The following is a 15,497-nucleotide window of genomic DNA, read 5'->3' as shown; positions in this document are numbered from 1 at the left end:
CTAGGAAAAAAGAGTTCGCCGTGTGGAGGGTTCTTTGCCTGATTGGGGAATAGTGTCAACATTGCCTGCAGGACACGCAGAACCCGCATGGGCCTTTTTTGGCTGCGAAAATATAACCATTCACCTCTGGAACCAGCTTATAAGAAACGGCCAAATCCCCCAATTTTTCCTACCCTCTTCTGTATCCAAACATGAAGTTCGTCTTCCTCCCGCTCGTTGCACTCTTCAGTCTTTTATCCTTCTCGACGGCTTTGCCCATCGAGTTACAAGGCCTCAGAGCCAGACAAGACTTTGACGTTCGTCTGGACGAAGAATACTCCCCTGCGCTTGTCTCGCCCTTGGACAAGAGAGACAATGCCTTGCTCACGTCCTTCTTTACTTCTTTGAACAAAACAGGTACCGGTATCACGCTCGTTAAGGCTGCCATTCGTACTCCAGGCATCAACGACCAGATAGTCAAGTTTATTGCCAACTTGGTGGAAGAAAAGAACTTGACGTACTTGTTGCAGGTTGCAGACGAGTCTGGCTTGGCGCTCGACTTGGTTTTGTTGATTTTGACCCACTACGAGGTCATTGATGGTTTGACTGATTTCGTCAAGTACTACAAGGGCGACAGCAACTCCACTTCCAGCGGCTCTAGCTCTGGCGGTGGTCTTCTTGGTGGTCTTCTTGGTGGAATCGGCAGTATTTTCGGTATTGGCGGCGGCCGTTCTGGCTCGTCCAATTCCACTTCTAGTGGTTCTGGCGGTGGCTTGATCTCTGGCCTTCTTGGTGGCCTCACTGGCGGCAGTTCAGGTTCTCGTTCAGGCTCTGGTTCTTCCAACTCCACATCCGGCAGCGGTGGTGGACTCCTTGGCGGTCTTCTTAACGGTCTCACTGGCGGCTCGTCTTCTTCTCCAACCAGCTCCAGCCCAAGCACCAGCACTGGTTCTTCTTCTGGTGGTTCTAGCGGTGGCCTTGTTAGTGGTCTTTTGGGTAACTTGTTGGGCGGCGGCAGCCGTTCTGGCTCTGGTTCCAGCTCTGCTTCTTCTGCTCCAGCTGGCGCTCTTGGTTCTGCTGCTCCAACTGCCTCTGCTCCAGCTGCTGGTGCTTCTCCAACCAGCTCTCGTTCTGGTGGCCTTTTGGGCGGTCTTTTGGGTGGTCTTGGAGGCGCTAGCTCCAAAACTTCTTCTGCTGCTGGCTCTCCAGCTGCTACTTCTGCTCCAGCTGCTGCCGGTGCTCCAGCTGCTGCCTCTGCTGACCCAATTGACCTTGGTGACGCTGCTACTTCTGCTGCTCCAGCTGACCCAGCCGGTTCTGCTGTTCCAACAGGCACTGCTTCTCCATCTACTCCATCTGGCGGTGTTTCTTCGCTTGTAGAAGGCCTTGGAAGCCTTTTCAAGCGTGAAGACGTGGAAGAGTTTGTTCACGACGAAGAGCTTCTTAAGCGTCACGCTGACGCCATGACTGAACAGTTGCAAGAGATTGTCAAGCGTTCTGAAGGCCTTAGCGAGCTCGAGAAGCGTGATATCTGGGACTCTGTGTACCAGCAGATGATCAGACTCATTGGTACCGACTCCAACGTGGAAGAGATTGCTGAGTCCTTGCAGAAGTCTGGTCTTGCCATCAACGTCATCTACAACGCCTTGACCGACTCTGACTGGTTTGGTTTCGACAAGAAGTTGGTCAAGTACCTTGTGGACAACAACATTGTGACGTTCAGCATTTTGTTGAACTCTCTTCTCAAGTCTGGAGTTATCTGGAGCGTTGCTGCTGACATTATTGGCAACTCCAGCTACGTCAAGCTTGTGATTGACTTTGTCATTGCCATTTTCACTGGTAAGGTGAATGTGATTGGCTTGATCATGGCTCTTTTCTAAGCGCTTTTCATTTCTTACACTGGCTGTAATATACCACTTTTCGATTTAGGAAAATAAACTTTAGGATTTCAACACCCGAAGGTTGAAACCCGAAGGGTTGAAACCGAAGGGTTTCTAGTAGCAGATAAAGAAGGGTTCCATCAGTAGCAGATAAACAAGGGTTCCATCAGAAGCAGAAAAACAAGAGTTCCATCAGTAGCAGAAACCCTTCGGGTGGCCTTCGGGTTTCTACCACCAGACAAACCCTTCGGTGATCAGTAGATTTGGGCGGCGGCGGCTCCGTCACCTCTTTGGTCAGAACCTCCAGACCACACAACTCTGCCATCCTTAGACGAGTTCTTAATACACTGAGACCTGCCAAAGACTCCTCTTTCCCAGCCAGTCACATACTCCACACAGTGGCCCATCTGGCGCAATTCCTCCACAACCTCCTTATCAATACCTTCTTCAAGCTTCACAAGCGTATGAGGAGTGGAAACAGGTCCCCAGGAACCCTTACCCACGTCCAAGTGTCTGTGCTCTTCGTTTGGTTCAAGACAGAACCGTGGAGCGTCAAGTGCCTCCTGGGCATCAAAACCAAAAAGAACCATGTTCAACATGATCTGGACATGTGCTTGAGGCTGGGCCCATCCTCCCATACAAGCTACAGAAGCGTAGAGCTCGTGCTGCTGAGAATCGGTGAGTTCCGTGATAAGCGATGGAATGATTGTGTGGTACGGTCTCTTACCGCCTTCCAAGCTGTTGATGGCGCCTGGAGTTAAGTTAAAGTTGGCGCCACGGCTCTGGAGAGAGAACCCGTACTTATCTGGAATAATGCCTGTTCCGAATGAAGAAAAAACCGAATTGATAAACGAACATGCGTTGCCGTCCTTGTCTGTGACTGTAAAATAAACAGTATCTGCTTTGTACATGGGGTTGGGGACCGGCCCGGTTACATGTTCACCTTCGATTTGTTCACGGTGCAACACAGAATCTCTCTTGATCAAGCTGGCTCTTTTGGCAAGCGCTTCTTCGGTGAGAGCCTTTTTGTAGTCGATTTCTGGGTGGAACTCGATATCTGCCACAAGCTCTTCAGAGTCGTAGAAAGCAAGCTTGACTGCTTCAGTGACAAAGTGCAAGTACTCAGCCGAATTGTGTTTCAACGAACGCAAATCAATATGCTTCACTTTGGCAAGCTCTTTGATGTACCCTATAGCCAAAAGAGCAACGATTCCCTGGCCGCTGGGTGGAATTTCCCAGAGGTACTTTCCCTCAAAGTCCATACTCAAAGGCTCCACGTCCTCAGACTTGTGCTCAGCCAAATCGTCCAATTCCATGACGCCACCCTTTTCGTGGATTTTCTTGACGATTTCGTGGGCCACGTCGCCCTCGTAGAAACCTTTCTTGCCTTCCTTAGCAACCTTCAGCAACAATTCAGCTAATGGCTTGTTGGTAAACACATCGCCAGCCTTACAGAACGACCCGTCGGCGTTCAAAAACGTTTCTGCGTTTTTCCCACTCTGTTTAACCAACTTTTCCAGCGCATTACGCCACATATGAGCAGCAATTGAAGACACTGCAAACCCATTCTGAGCCAAGTCAATAGCCGGCTGCAAAATCTCCTGCAACGACACTTTCCCCGACCCCCATTTCTCCACAGCATCTATCCACCCACAAATAGCCCCTGGAACAGTCACAGCATGGACACTGGTCAATGGCAACCGAGGACCCTTCACTTCAGGTTCAGTCGCCCTAACCACATCTATGTCAAGCTTCTTGGGCAGTTTCCCGTGCCCCGACAAACCCTGGACGGATTTCTTTTGCTTATCATAATAAAGCACAAAACAGTCGCCTCCCACGCCCGTCGAGCTGGGCTCAACCACACACAAAACCGCCAGAACAGCTACTGAAGCGTCCACACAGTTACCGCCTTGTTCAAGCACTTTGATGCCTGCAGCGTTGGCCAACGGCTGGGTGGAGGCGACCATGCCCTGGGTGGAGTAGACGGTGGAGCGTCTGGAGTTGAAACGAGAGAACATGATGAAGTAAGGAAGAAGTGGTAGTTGGGAGGAAGTGGAAAATGGTGATTTTGTGGGGTTGGGCCAGCCGTATGATTCCGCGTCACGTGAGAGATAAGAGGAAGAGGCGTGTTTTGGGCAGTTTGGGTCGTGGAGACTCGGGAAAAAGGGTACCAGGGGTTACTGGGGAGGAGGGGGTGGCTATGACACTTTTAAATGGTAGTTTGTGGGTGCTGGCGTGGAGAAACCTCGATGGTTCTGGTGCGTCGGCCCGAGAACCGATAAGCGAGCCGAGTGCCGAGGACAGGGTCGGAGATTTCGACTAATGGAGATGAAGAAGGTAGGGGTGGGTTGGTAGGAGGATTTGAATTGGGAGATTTGGGGAGTTGGGAAGTTTGGGGAGTTTCGGGAATTGGCAAGTTTGGGGAATTGGTGGTTTTTCACTGTAACGTTGCATTTTGAGGATAAGAGGTCTAAGCGAGAGGCTTGGGTCAGTTTGGAGGGTGTGGAGGGAGAGGAAGTGGAAGAAGGGGGCTTTGGGTGAATGGAAGAGGGAAGTAATATTAGGAAAATTGGGTTTTAGTGGTTTGGTGTGGTGGAAGGTGGGAATGGAAGTTGGTGAGTGGAGGACTGGAAGAGGGAACTGGAAGGAATGGAAAGTATGGGTGAATTGAAGGGAGGTGGTAATAAAGAGGCTTCGTGTTAGGGTACTGGATGGGTTTCTTTTTGGAGGGAATAATAAGGTTCATGGTTGCTTGTGGTTGGTTGCTTCTTGGTGTACACTCAGTATAGGTGTATTGGTATCGAGTGTTCCACAGAGAGGTATACCTAAAAGCAGCCCTGGCTGTTCAGGAAAAAACCAATGGTTCCAATGGAAAAAGAGATATTCAAAGGTTGATTTGTCGTTCTGGTTAGGGCATTGCCAGGGAAAGGCGGCTGGGTAGTTGTACCACTTAATGGCTGCAAACGCTGACTACCAACTTGACTAGTCCCGGCAACTTCGAGTATTGGGCGAAAGAATGCCCTAAAAAAGCTCTAATAAGGTGAATTGATGCCTCTGGTAGTTTTCTTGTCTTTCAGGTAACGTTCAATGGCATATGGAATGATACTGGTGGAGGACTAACAGTACTACTCTACCAGTACACATTATATGGGAACCAGGAATAATATCAAGAAAAAACGACCAGAAGGCTTCAAAAGGGAGAAAAGGAAATCATTAGTTGCCTGGAAGTTGAAGGAACACTGGCTTCGTTAACCTCTGTGGATGTACTACTCTGTTAGCAAAGAAGCCGTAGAACAGTCACCACAGAAGCACCAGAGAAACCAGCCGGTAACTTTGGAACAAGAAAACGACAAAACACTCCAATCCTTTCATTTCAAGAACTCCTAGAATCATAATCACCCTCTGATCGACTTTTACTGTTCCTCTTCACTCTTCCTAGACAACCTACACTTACCCAACCCTACAACCCTACAGCCCCCAACGCCTCCAAACCAAACCACGTCATATAACACCACCTTTAACTCCACACGTCATTCATTTCTACCGTCCCAATCATCCACGGAAAGAAGAAGCGATCAGGTCACTCCAGACCGGCGCACCGGTCTCTAACCAACACCACGAACTCCGAACCCAAATCCCGAAAGACCTCCCTCTGTTTACGGTAATTAGCCTCGGCAGCGTCCCCGGTTGCTCAGAAGCCCCAACGAGTTTTGTCCAGGGTATATGAGTACATAGCAAGGGAAGTACTGGTTGAGGAGGCAGAACAGCTACATTCACCAAACTCACTAAACCCCAAACCACAAACCCGAACCACAAACCCTTTTCCCGTAGCCCTCTAAACCACCAAACCAAAGTCTAATCCCGGGGAGGTTGACGTTGCAGCAAAGTCAAAACATATGCACAGCGTTAAAGCCAGTTGCATAGTTGCAAAAAACCAGTAACAGCAAACCTTCCACCATCCAAAAGTGTGGAAACGTCGTTTCGAAGCACAACCGTAATCTCTACAATCCAACGAAGCTTCCAGTGCATTCCCCTAAATTGTCTTCGCTTCACCTCCAGCCAAGCCACTTTCTTACTGTGTTTGGTATACCACTCGAGGCAATACTTGCTGCCACAGCTCAAGTACCCCCAAAGCATGAAAACCCGTAGAAGGTAACATTACAAGAACGGTAAATGTTGCTGGATAAGAATTCCCAAATACCTAACGCTCATTCTCGAGCCTGGGCTACCGCCCATTCTCGAGAATTCGCTTGCTCAGCAATTCAACCCCAGGGTCCAAGTCCGTGCAGCAACTAACACACTATGACGTCCCTGACAGCCTCTTGCCTTCCAGGGTCTCCACAACCACAGCTGGAACGCACCCTGGCGCTGTGGGACCCCCAGCAAGCGCAACCACAGTGGGTATAAAAGGAGGCAGTATTCCTGGTTTTCCAAGGCATCAAAATGTCTCTGTCGCTTGCAACTGACGTTAGATTTAAATTGAACGATGGAAACCTGATTCCTGCTTTGGGTCTCGGTACGGTTCCATCCAAGGAGCCTTCTCATACCAAGACTGAAGTGGTTACTGCTGTCAAGGCTGGAATTAGACACATCGACACTGCCTGGTACTACGGCACTGAAAAGTACGTGGGAGAAGCTCTTCAAGAGTTGTTTGCCGAGGGAGTGGTCAAGAGAGAGGATATCTTTGTTACCACTAAGGTCTGGCCTTCGTTCTGGCACAATCCAGAGAAGTCGTTGGATACTTCTTTAAAGACATTGGGCCTCGACTATGTGGATCTCTTTTTGCAGCACTGGCCAATTGCTCTTCACGGCGACGAAAACGGGTTGCCTGCTGAACCTTTAGACGAATCTGGATACCCTATCTACGACGACGATCCAGTTACAGGCACCAAGTTCCTTGGAGTCTACAAAGAGCTCGAGAGAATCAAGAAAACCACCAACAAGGTCAAGTCCATTGGTGTTTCCAACTACAACATCGAGCGTTTGGAGTGGCTTTTGAAGGAAACAGAGATTGTGCCCGTGCTTAACCAGATCGAATTGCACCCGAAATTGCCCCAGCAAGACCTTGTGGAGTGGTCTGAGAAGCACAATATCTTGACTGAAGCCTACTCGCCAGTTGGTGCTGAAGGAGCTCCAATTGTCAAGATTCCTTTGGTCAAGGAGCTTGCAGAGAAGTACAAGGTGACAGAAAACGAAGTTGCCGACGCCTACCATATCTTGGAAGGCAGAGTGTCGTTGCCTCGTACGTCCAACTTGGACAGAATCAAGAACCTCGTGAGGTTGCCTGAGTTGACCAAGGACGAGTTGAAGCAGCTCCACGAGCTTGGAGAGAAGGAGCCCAAGAGGTATAGAAACGAGCTTTGGGGCCATGGCCTTGGCTTTAAGTACTGGGAGGGCGACCGCTTTGCTAAGAAATAGACCAGCATGTATAGTTTAAGAATGATTGATGAACGAAGGTGTAGGCGAGGGAGAAAGGAGGGGTTTTGGAGATTTGTAGGATTGGGAGGTTAGAAGTGGAGGTTTGGTTGGAGTAGGTGGAGTGTTGGAAGGATGGTTACTGGCAGTTCATGGCTTACTGGATTAAAAGCTACTATGGTCAATGTCTAGTTCTCTCAGAAAGCTCCATTTGAAGTTTGTTGATTTACTCTATTTACGACTCTGGAGTCCTTATCAAGTCACCATCTTGAAGTTTCTTAACTCGAAGTGTTTATCTCTATATTCAATACGGAGTCATAATGAACTTCTTAACTCAAAGTATTCATCTCCCTCCCCATCATCTACACTTTTCATTATTCCATAAATATTGTTTGATATTCTAGTATACATTTGAAGAGAGTGTATTCTGGTTCATGGTTTGAGTTAAGAGTGACTTTTGGTGCTCCAGGTGGTTTTGTGTTAATGGCTATACTATACCCTTGAACTACCAAGTATGGTCAGCATATCTTCCCTTTCCAACGTCATTGTGATTCAAATTTAGGTAAGATGATACCTTTACTCCAACAGTACGCTGGTGGTTCCACTTCCACTACTTCTCGAAGTCTCTTGAGTATACCTAATATCACCAGATAACCATAGTACACCCCCAATACAGCCAAAAACCAAAGCAGAATTTCATTGATATTCGAAAGTACTCTTACTGATTCAATAAAATAAAGGCTAAGAAAGAAAGTACTCTTCTTGGTTAGATATCATCGGAAGTACTCTTCATGGATAACCAATATAGAAAGTAATCTTCTTGAATAGCTAGCATAGGTACTCTCCTTGGATAAGTAGCATTAGAGGTACTATTCTTGGGTAAATCATATAGATACAAGAAGGTCTTAGTCAAATAATACAGAGAGTACTCTTCTTAGTCAAATGGTATAGATATAAAGATACACTTCTTGATTCAATAAAATGGAGGGTACTCTTCTTGGACAACTAATATAGATGGTACTCTTCAACTGTTCTTTATCTCTAAAGTAAGGTATCTTTCAGGGACTAGTATACTTTGTAGTTGTCCTGGAAGTATATAAGGGAAAGGCTTCAAGGGTTAGTCAGTTGTGTAAACCACCAAAAATCAGCTTTACATCGAACAACCTGTGAAGCATCTAAAAGTCTCTTTTAATCATAATTGACCCAAAGTGAGTCTTTCTAATTCCGATATGCTTCCTTTCATTGACTGCCAGCTGATATGTATGTCCAGCTTGAACATCAACAAGTACACCATTCAGGGACCAATTCACAGGAAGACCATACACCCAATTCCTTTAAGACCCATAACTACTTGAAGAGTAATAGCCTCTTTATGAATTACGGTTCATTTCCAACTATCACTATACGAGTTCTAGTTCATTCACAACTCAAGCTTCTGGAAGTCAGCGACTCTTGGCTTTGGCTGTTCAGTCTAACTCAGCTGAAGCTATTACTCTTCAAACTCTCCCTTTATAAGAACTTCCAAAGCCTCAAGCCAGTCTTTTTCTTCCTCTTCAACGGCTCCCATAGCACTATTGGAAGTTCTATGGACCCACATATAAATACTATTGACATTAATCCCACATCTTAAGACAGCCTACTTCCTTCTTAATCCAACCTTGGTATTAACATGACCGTGTCTATATAAAATGGGTCGTTTCTAAATAAAAATATCGTACAATGCAATAAGAACTGAACGTTTTACCTGTTCATCCAAACGACTCCGTGTAGCAGTACACATCTGGAGCGTCCTTAACCTTTCTGTTCTTCTGGCAACTCAAAGTGATCTCGCCATTGAACAATTCGGGTCCACATCCCACACAGGCCATGGCTCTTCTGTAGTTTGGATCACGAAGCTCGGTGGCTGCGTCTGTAATGATATCGTCAAACTGTGGACGGCCGTGGGTGACCGAATAACCACTCCAGTCTTGTAAAGAAGCTGAAGAAGAGCCACGCAGTTCTTGCCTGATGAAGGTTTGCTCGTGGGTTTCGTTTTTGCTCTCTTTTTCCTTTTCTTTCACTTCAAACACCTTCTCTGGCTGTTCCAGGGTAACATGAAGAGCCAAATGGGCTCTGCCTTCGTTGAAGAACGGGAGGAACTCTTCCCAAAGATGGTCGAACCACTGGAGGTTGGCCTTCTTCTTCATGCAAAGAATAATCTTCACCTTGGTGTGTTCTGGTCTGTACATGTAGTCGCCAGCCTCGTCACGCTGCTTGAGCTTCTTGAGAAGGTCCAAGGCGACTGGAAGCGTGAAAGCAGCTCCAGAACCGGCACTGAAGAAGAGAACGGTTTCGAATTTCGTCAATGGCTGGTACTTGGCACCGTAAGGCCCGTTTACACCTGCTTTCATGGTGAAAATGCGTGGTGCCGTGAACAGATCAAGAATATTCTTGAGTTCCTGGACTTGTGGTTTAAGGACATCGTCGTTTTCCACGGCCTCCATGAGTTTTTGTTCGCTGGCAAGGGAAGTCGTCAGGTTAGGGGAACTGATGCCTGAAGCTCTGGAGCTCACTGAATCAACCTCAGCAGAATTCTCTGGATCTTCAGTTTCGTTCAATTTATGCAATTTCTTCAAAAGGCCCTTGGTGAATCCCTTCATCACCTTAAGCACAATAACCTGTTTTCCGGAATCTGGCAAACTGGCAATGGTGAATGGATGGTACTGGAAAAGACTCACTTTCGTCACATTCAAGTAAACGTGCTGGCCAGCTCTCCAGCCACCGTAACGAGGCACAAGGAACCACCACCAGCGGTCCTGGTCATGGTCTTTGATTTCCACTGGAATGGAGATTCTGATGGTCGTTTCGTCCAAGATTTCAAACTCAGATTTGCCTTTGGTGGGTCCTCTGCGCTTGGTGACGATTCCCAACACTCTGGACGTGATTCTGTCCAAAACCAACATGTGCACAGCCAAAAGAACGGCAGCTTTGTTGCCTCCATTATGGAAAAACGCCAAAAGAAGCATAATAAAGTTGAAAACACGATGCTGGGCTAAAAAGAAGTCGAAAGCAAAGTTTCTGATGAATTTGAAAGATGCAAACGTCAACATGCCCAAACAAGCATACGAAATCATGCCGAAGATCTGGGGAGGGATCTGGATCATGATATAGAACTTCAACGAAAGCCAGTATTCAAGCGAAAGCGCCATATGGATCGTCACAGCAATAAACATAAACCGTCCAAGCCATTTGTGGAAGAAAACCGACTTATCCAAATCAAGCCCACTTACTGTAGAAACAAAGTCGTTCTTGGCCACGAAAAGAAGAATCGCTGGAAGGTTTCCCACGGCTATACGGCCTATTCTCTTGGAAACAACATAGTACTGAGGTTCGTAGTCGATTTCTTTGGTTCCAACAACACAAAGAACAGCATTTAAGCCTAGGTGAATGGCTATCAGTACAAGCATCGCTGGTTGCACGAAAAAGGCGTGTTTGAAGATGACGATTTTGAAGATTTTCGTAAAGTTGGCGTAGTGCCTCATTAGCGTCCAGTAGCCATGGTGATTTAGGGATTTTTCAGACCTTTTGGTTCGAAGGTAGTATGGAATCCAGCTGAATAGGATACCGTGGATCATGGGAAGGAGGAAACTCACCATCATGGCAAGAAACTCGTACCGAATGTTACGTTCTTTTTCCACAAAGAACTGGTCTCCAAGGGGGATGGTCATGGGGGAGTTTGGGAGGTTTTTTGATGTTTGGGATGAAATAGATGAAAAACCAGTAAAAGGTCAGTTTTTGGTGGTTTTTGTAGCTGAAAAGATCTGGATTTCGGTGAAACTTCGTCTATATAGAAGTCGGGCACGGGGAAACCAAAATCTTCAATAAATATTAACCTTTCAGTAGTTTAAATGGAAAATCGGGTGCTTATACCAAAGTCAACTCAAACTTAATCGGTATAACCTCGAAAAAACGGCTGAAAGAACGGGAAAAAAAGGGTCTGGCTGGTTTCTGTGGTCTGTAACCGTCTGAAATGCTCAGATTCCGTGAAAAGTAACCAGAAACCGTGGTTTAAAAGGAAGCACAAGAGTACTGGTAAAGTCAAATCGTGACTTTTCTGATCTTTTTGATAAAGTCCAAATACGGTATGGATCTGCAGGACAAGAAAGGCTTGGGAGGAGGAAGGGATGTTTGGGTTTTCTGGTCTTACCTGGTGGTCCAAAGAGTCCAAGAAAAGTGTATGTTTGAAATTGGTCAAAGAAGGGGAATTTTTTCTTGTCGTCTGGAAACGGACGGGGTTTTAATTGATTTGGCGACGGTTTTTAATGTTAGATGGTGATATCGGTGGTTGGTTTGGAGCCCCGAGAGGGCGAAGGATGAGGCAGGCAGGCAGGGAGGGGCGATGATCCGAGGGTGGGAAATTAGACGGCATAGGCTCATTCCTAGGAAGTGAGTTCCGAGGGCTATTGAGTAGCTTGCATTAATAGGTTTGGGATTAGCGATATGTCCATTTGAGAGAGGGAGACTGGACCGGTGATTTCGGCTGCAGACTGGTGCAGATGCATGAAGTTATCTGATGGACTTGGTGCAGTACCGATGGTCGTAGATTACTCTTACGTGCAGTCTCACAATGCATTTCATTCTTCTTCATGCATGTACCAAAAAAGCTTGGCGATTTTCGTAAAAACTAAAAGTCGGCGCCCGTGCCAAGCCGGTATTTTAGGCCAGGCTTTGAGGAAAGGGTAGGAATAAGGGTTAAGTATTAAGGTTTAGGTTGGGTTAGGTTCCGGGGGTAAGCCGATAGTCGGAGACCCCATACCAATGAAAAAATGGACTTCCGAGGGTACCATGCACCACTACAAGCCGGAAACGGAACCGGCCGGACAGTTCTGGGTTGCAAAAACGCCGTTGCGAGCCCGCCAGTCGGGGGCTGCGTTATGCATATGCATGAGATGAAAAAGTTGAATTACGAGGGCCATACAAAAGAACGGGAAATTCCGACTTCCGAGGGTACAGCCTGCATATAAACCAATCACCTCAGTCACCCCCCATATTGAAAAAAAATCCTTATCATCCACAAAAAGCACCAAGAAAGATTCCGTCAACCGAATGACAAAAGAAATCAAGAAATTCTTGGAAATTGATGACCCAAGAAAATCCACACTAAAAACCGGCCAAACAATGAGCATCACTTATGTAAAAGAAGGCCATTGAAAAAAAAAAAAGTGACATAAATAGAGCACCATTTCTCACCTTCTCTGGTTTTTGCAGCCATTATTCAAGCTTCACTTCCCCAAGGTATATCTCCAAAACCACCGGTCCTAGTGAACTTTTAACCGCTTTTTCGTTCCCAGCACCCCAAATTACCCCTAAACCCCCGTTTTCCCCGCCAAAAATGAACATCATCTTCCTTACCCTTCTTACCATGGTTATGGCTGTGGACGAATGGTCAACCTACCCATCGGTCCCTCACACTGCCTCCATCAACGGTTTCGCCGACCCTATCTACGAAGACCTCCCTGAGTGTGCTCGTCAGTGTGTGGAACTCTCCACCAAAAACACCCCATGCCCATACTGGGACACTGGCTGTTTCTGTGTCATGCCCCAATGGTCTGGCATTGTGGGCTCTTGTATTGCCGAGAGCTGTCGTGGCGACGAGGTTGCCAAGGCCACTTCTTTGGCCTACTCCTTGTGTACCAAGGTTGGCGCCGATGTGTGGAACATGCCATCTTCTGTGCTGAGTCTTCTTTCGCTGGCTGCTGGCTCTGCTCACGAGGCTCCATCTACTACTAAGGACGCTACTTGGGGCAAGACTGAGGTTGTCAGTTCTGTCTTGGCTACTGCTAGAACCGAGGATAAGACTAGAAGCGGTGGTCCAACTAGTACTAGTTCTGGAAACGGCGCTGGTAGTGCTGTGGCTGGAGCTGCTGCTTTTGTGGTGATGGTAGTTGGGTTTTTTGCCTAAGCCAGTCGAGGCCGTCAGGCCGAGACTGGCCAGTTGGTCCAGTATGTTGGCAGTTGAGGCCTCCAGGCCGAGACTGGCCAGTTGGTTTAACCTGTTTAGCTGGTTCAACCAGGTAAACTGCCATTGACTTACTCATTCACCACCAACACATGAATACATGTGTCTTCCAGACCTCCCGGTGCCAGACCTGCCGGTCTGGGCCGCCGGCCTGGCTTAATTCGTGCACTTCGGTGCTCCAAGATATAGTAAATAGCGTCTTTTAAGTTTTATTGGAATTGGATTTGATAGACCAAGTGTAGAGATGGAGAGGTGACTGAAGGGAAGGTTCTAAGAATTGGCAATTGACAATTGGGAACTGAAGGTAAAGAGAAGGATTAGGTCTAGTTACGTTTGAAGGTTAATGGTTTATGCAATTGGTGGTCTCTTTGAGTCTTTTGGTCAATGGTATGAAGGACCTACTACTTCTAAGTAACCATGAATTGACGATTTTACTAGAAACCACTTGAAGTTAAAGGTACTCAATTTTGGCTTTTTAAGCCACCAGAAGTCAATTGAAGGTATATCCAGCCATTCTTACGTTTTACTGTTCTACCACTCTCCAGCCTCCTCCAACTGACTTTTCTTCAATACCAGTACAAGTAGATTTAACCTAACCTATTTCCTGCAATCCAGAAACCAAATACTCCTACTTCTTCAAACCCATAATTCCCCTTCTTACTCCTTCCCATTCCATTCCACCTGCTTCTTCCCAATTGAGTATACCACTTGTGGACCAAAAAGACCTTACATTCCTCCTTCTTCCTGCCCTACCACCTAAAACAGCCAAAACTGAAACCTCCATATACGAGGACAAAGAGACGCCGGATATATCGGGACAAAGAGCTTCAAAGGGTGGTTTTTGGTTACCAGGTGCTGTAAAGGCTTGGCTGGGTTAAGGTTGACTAAACGAACAATAGAAGGAGAAGGAGAAGGACAAACGGAAGTTGGGGAAGTTGGAAAGAAGTAATGTTCTTTTTGGTGGATTCAATTGGTCGAAGAGTCTCTTGATTGGAATGGAGGTGGAATGGATGGAGGTGGTTTTGAGCCAGAAGAAGCTGGAGGAACTGGAGAAGCTGGAGAAGCTGGGGCTGGTAATGGAAAGAGGATGATTGGACGGTGGAAACGGATGGAAGAAAGGCATGTGGAAACTGGAAGTTGTTGTTTTAATGGCTGTTTGGTGGCTATTTTGGTGGCTGTTTGAATGGCTGCAAATTGGGAAGAGAAGGTGCCATGGAAGTACGTAGGAGGTTGTTTAAAGGGAAGAGGCTGGTATGTGTGATTAATTAGGGCAGTGAAAAAAGAATAAAACAAGTGTATTTTGGGATTTTTGGTGGTTCAGTGGAAATGGTGGGTTGTTCATTGACGTCAGTGTGGGTGCTTAAGCTGGAGAGCAGTGAAGGAAGTACATGGATGGTCAGGAAAGCTTCCCAGGTGGTCAAGGAGGGAAAGAAGGAGAAGAAGGAAGAGAAGGTGTGAAGCTAAGATACTTATACTAGGATAGGTAGATAGATATTGTCTCACTACTACTACTACTACTACTACTACTACTACTACTACTACTACTACTACTACTACTACTACTACTACTACTACTACTACTACTACTACTACTACTACTACTACTACCAGTACTTCTATTACAACTTCCATTTTAATTCTACTACTGGTACTTCTTCCTCCAATACTACCACTTCTTCTAATTATGAGCTTTTATTAAGGAAACTGCCTCTTCTAGGGCTTCTTGTCTTAGTACTTCCACTGTCACCTTCAGTCTCACTACTACTGGTTGGATCCAAGAAGACAGTACTCTAATATTCCCAGTTCCCAAGAGGCCAGTCAAGCTTTGTACATACCCTGAACGTTCCCTTTCAAGAAGCATAAAATACTCCATACTTTCTTTTCACCTCCACCTTTCCATCCACTTCTTCTACTTTACTCAGCACCATAACCAGTACTTCTACATCTTACCAGTAGTTCCACTACTCGTATTACCACAGACAGAAAGGCTTTGCTTCTCTGATAGTACTACTCTGCTACTTCTACTTCCAGTTCTGCACTTCTATTTCTACTTCTACTTTCAGTTCGACTACTCCTACTACCTCCAGTACTCTCCAGTACTTCCACCTTGACTACTTCTACTTCTACTACTAATCACACTTAAGGGCCCTTCTACCACTTGTACCATCTCAAATAGCTTCCTTTATACCCCTGTAACCGCTTTGCTCTTATGGTGGTACTACTTT

The 15,497-nt window shown here is 46.5% G+C and overlaps 5 protein-coding genes across 5 annotated transcripts; 3 read left to right on the top strand and 2 right to left on the bottom strand. All coding sequences in view use genetic code 12, as the record gives it.

Annotated features, from left to right (window-relative positions):
• Nucleotides 1-191: 191 nt before the first annotated feature.
• CXQ85_004183 (uncharacterized protein) lies at nt 192-1,859 on the top strand (the record flags this gene model as incomplete). Its single annotated transcript, XM_025487811.1, has 1 exon — nt 192-1,859. One exon carries the CDS (start codon nt 192-194, stop codon nt 1,857-1,859), a length of 1,668 nt encoding a protein of 555 aa, XP_025341619.1.
• A 254-nt stretch (nt 1,860-2,113) lies between these two features.
• Nucleotides 2,114-3,877, bottom strand: ECM38 (Ecm38p; the record flags this gene model as incomplete). The annotated part of the gene is made up of 1 exon (XM_025487810.1): nt 2,114-3,877. One exon carries the CDS (start codon nt 3,875-3,877, stop codon nt 2,114-2,116), a length of 1,764 nt encoding a protein of 587 aa, XP_025341618.1.
• A 2,425-nt stretch (nt 3,878-6,302) lies between these two features.
• Nucleotides 6,303-7,277, top strand: ARA1 (D-arabinose 1-dehydrogenase (NAD(P)(+)); the record flags this gene model as incomplete). The annotated part of the gene is made up of 1 exon (XM_025487809.1): nt 6,303-7,277. The coding sequence occupies one exon, from the start codon at nt 6,303-6,305 to the stop codon at nt 7,275-7,277; it is 975 nt and encodes a 324-aa protein (XP_025341617.1).
• Nucleotides 7,278-9,022: 1,745 nt separating this feature from the next.
• Nucleotides 9,023-10,981, bottom strand: FRP1 (Frp1p; the record flags this gene model as incomplete). Its single annotated transcript, XM_025487808.1, has 1 exon — nt 9,023-10,981. The coding sequence occupies one exon, from the start codon at nt 10,979-10,981 to the stop codon at nt 9,023-9,025; it is 1,959 nt and encodes a 652-aa protein (XP_025341616.1).
• A 1,664-nt stretch (nt 10,982-12,645) lies between these two features.
• Nucleotides 12,646-13,215, top strand: CXQ85_004179 (CFEM domain-containing protein; the record flags this gene model as incomplete). The annotated part of the gene is made up of 1 exon (XM_025487807.1): nt 12,646-13,215. The coding sequence occupies one exon, from the start codon at nt 12,646-12,648 to the stop codon at nt 13,213-13,215; it is 570 nt and encodes a 189-aa protein (XP_025341615.1).
• Between the last annotated feature and the right edge of the window lie 2,282 nt (nt 13,216-15,497).

The sequence above is a fragment of the Candidozyma haemuli genome, assembly GCF_002926055.2.
Source record: "Candidozyma haemuli strain B11899 chromosome Unknown G_2014730914, whole genome shotgun sequence".
NCBI classification, from domain to species: Eukaryota; Fungi; Ascomycota; class Pichiomycetes; order Serinales; family Metschnikowiaceae; genus Candidozyma; species Candidozyma haemuli.
The sequence above is the reverse complement of the archived record's forward strand: the minus strand, read 5'-3'. Positions and strand labels throughout refer to the sequence as shown.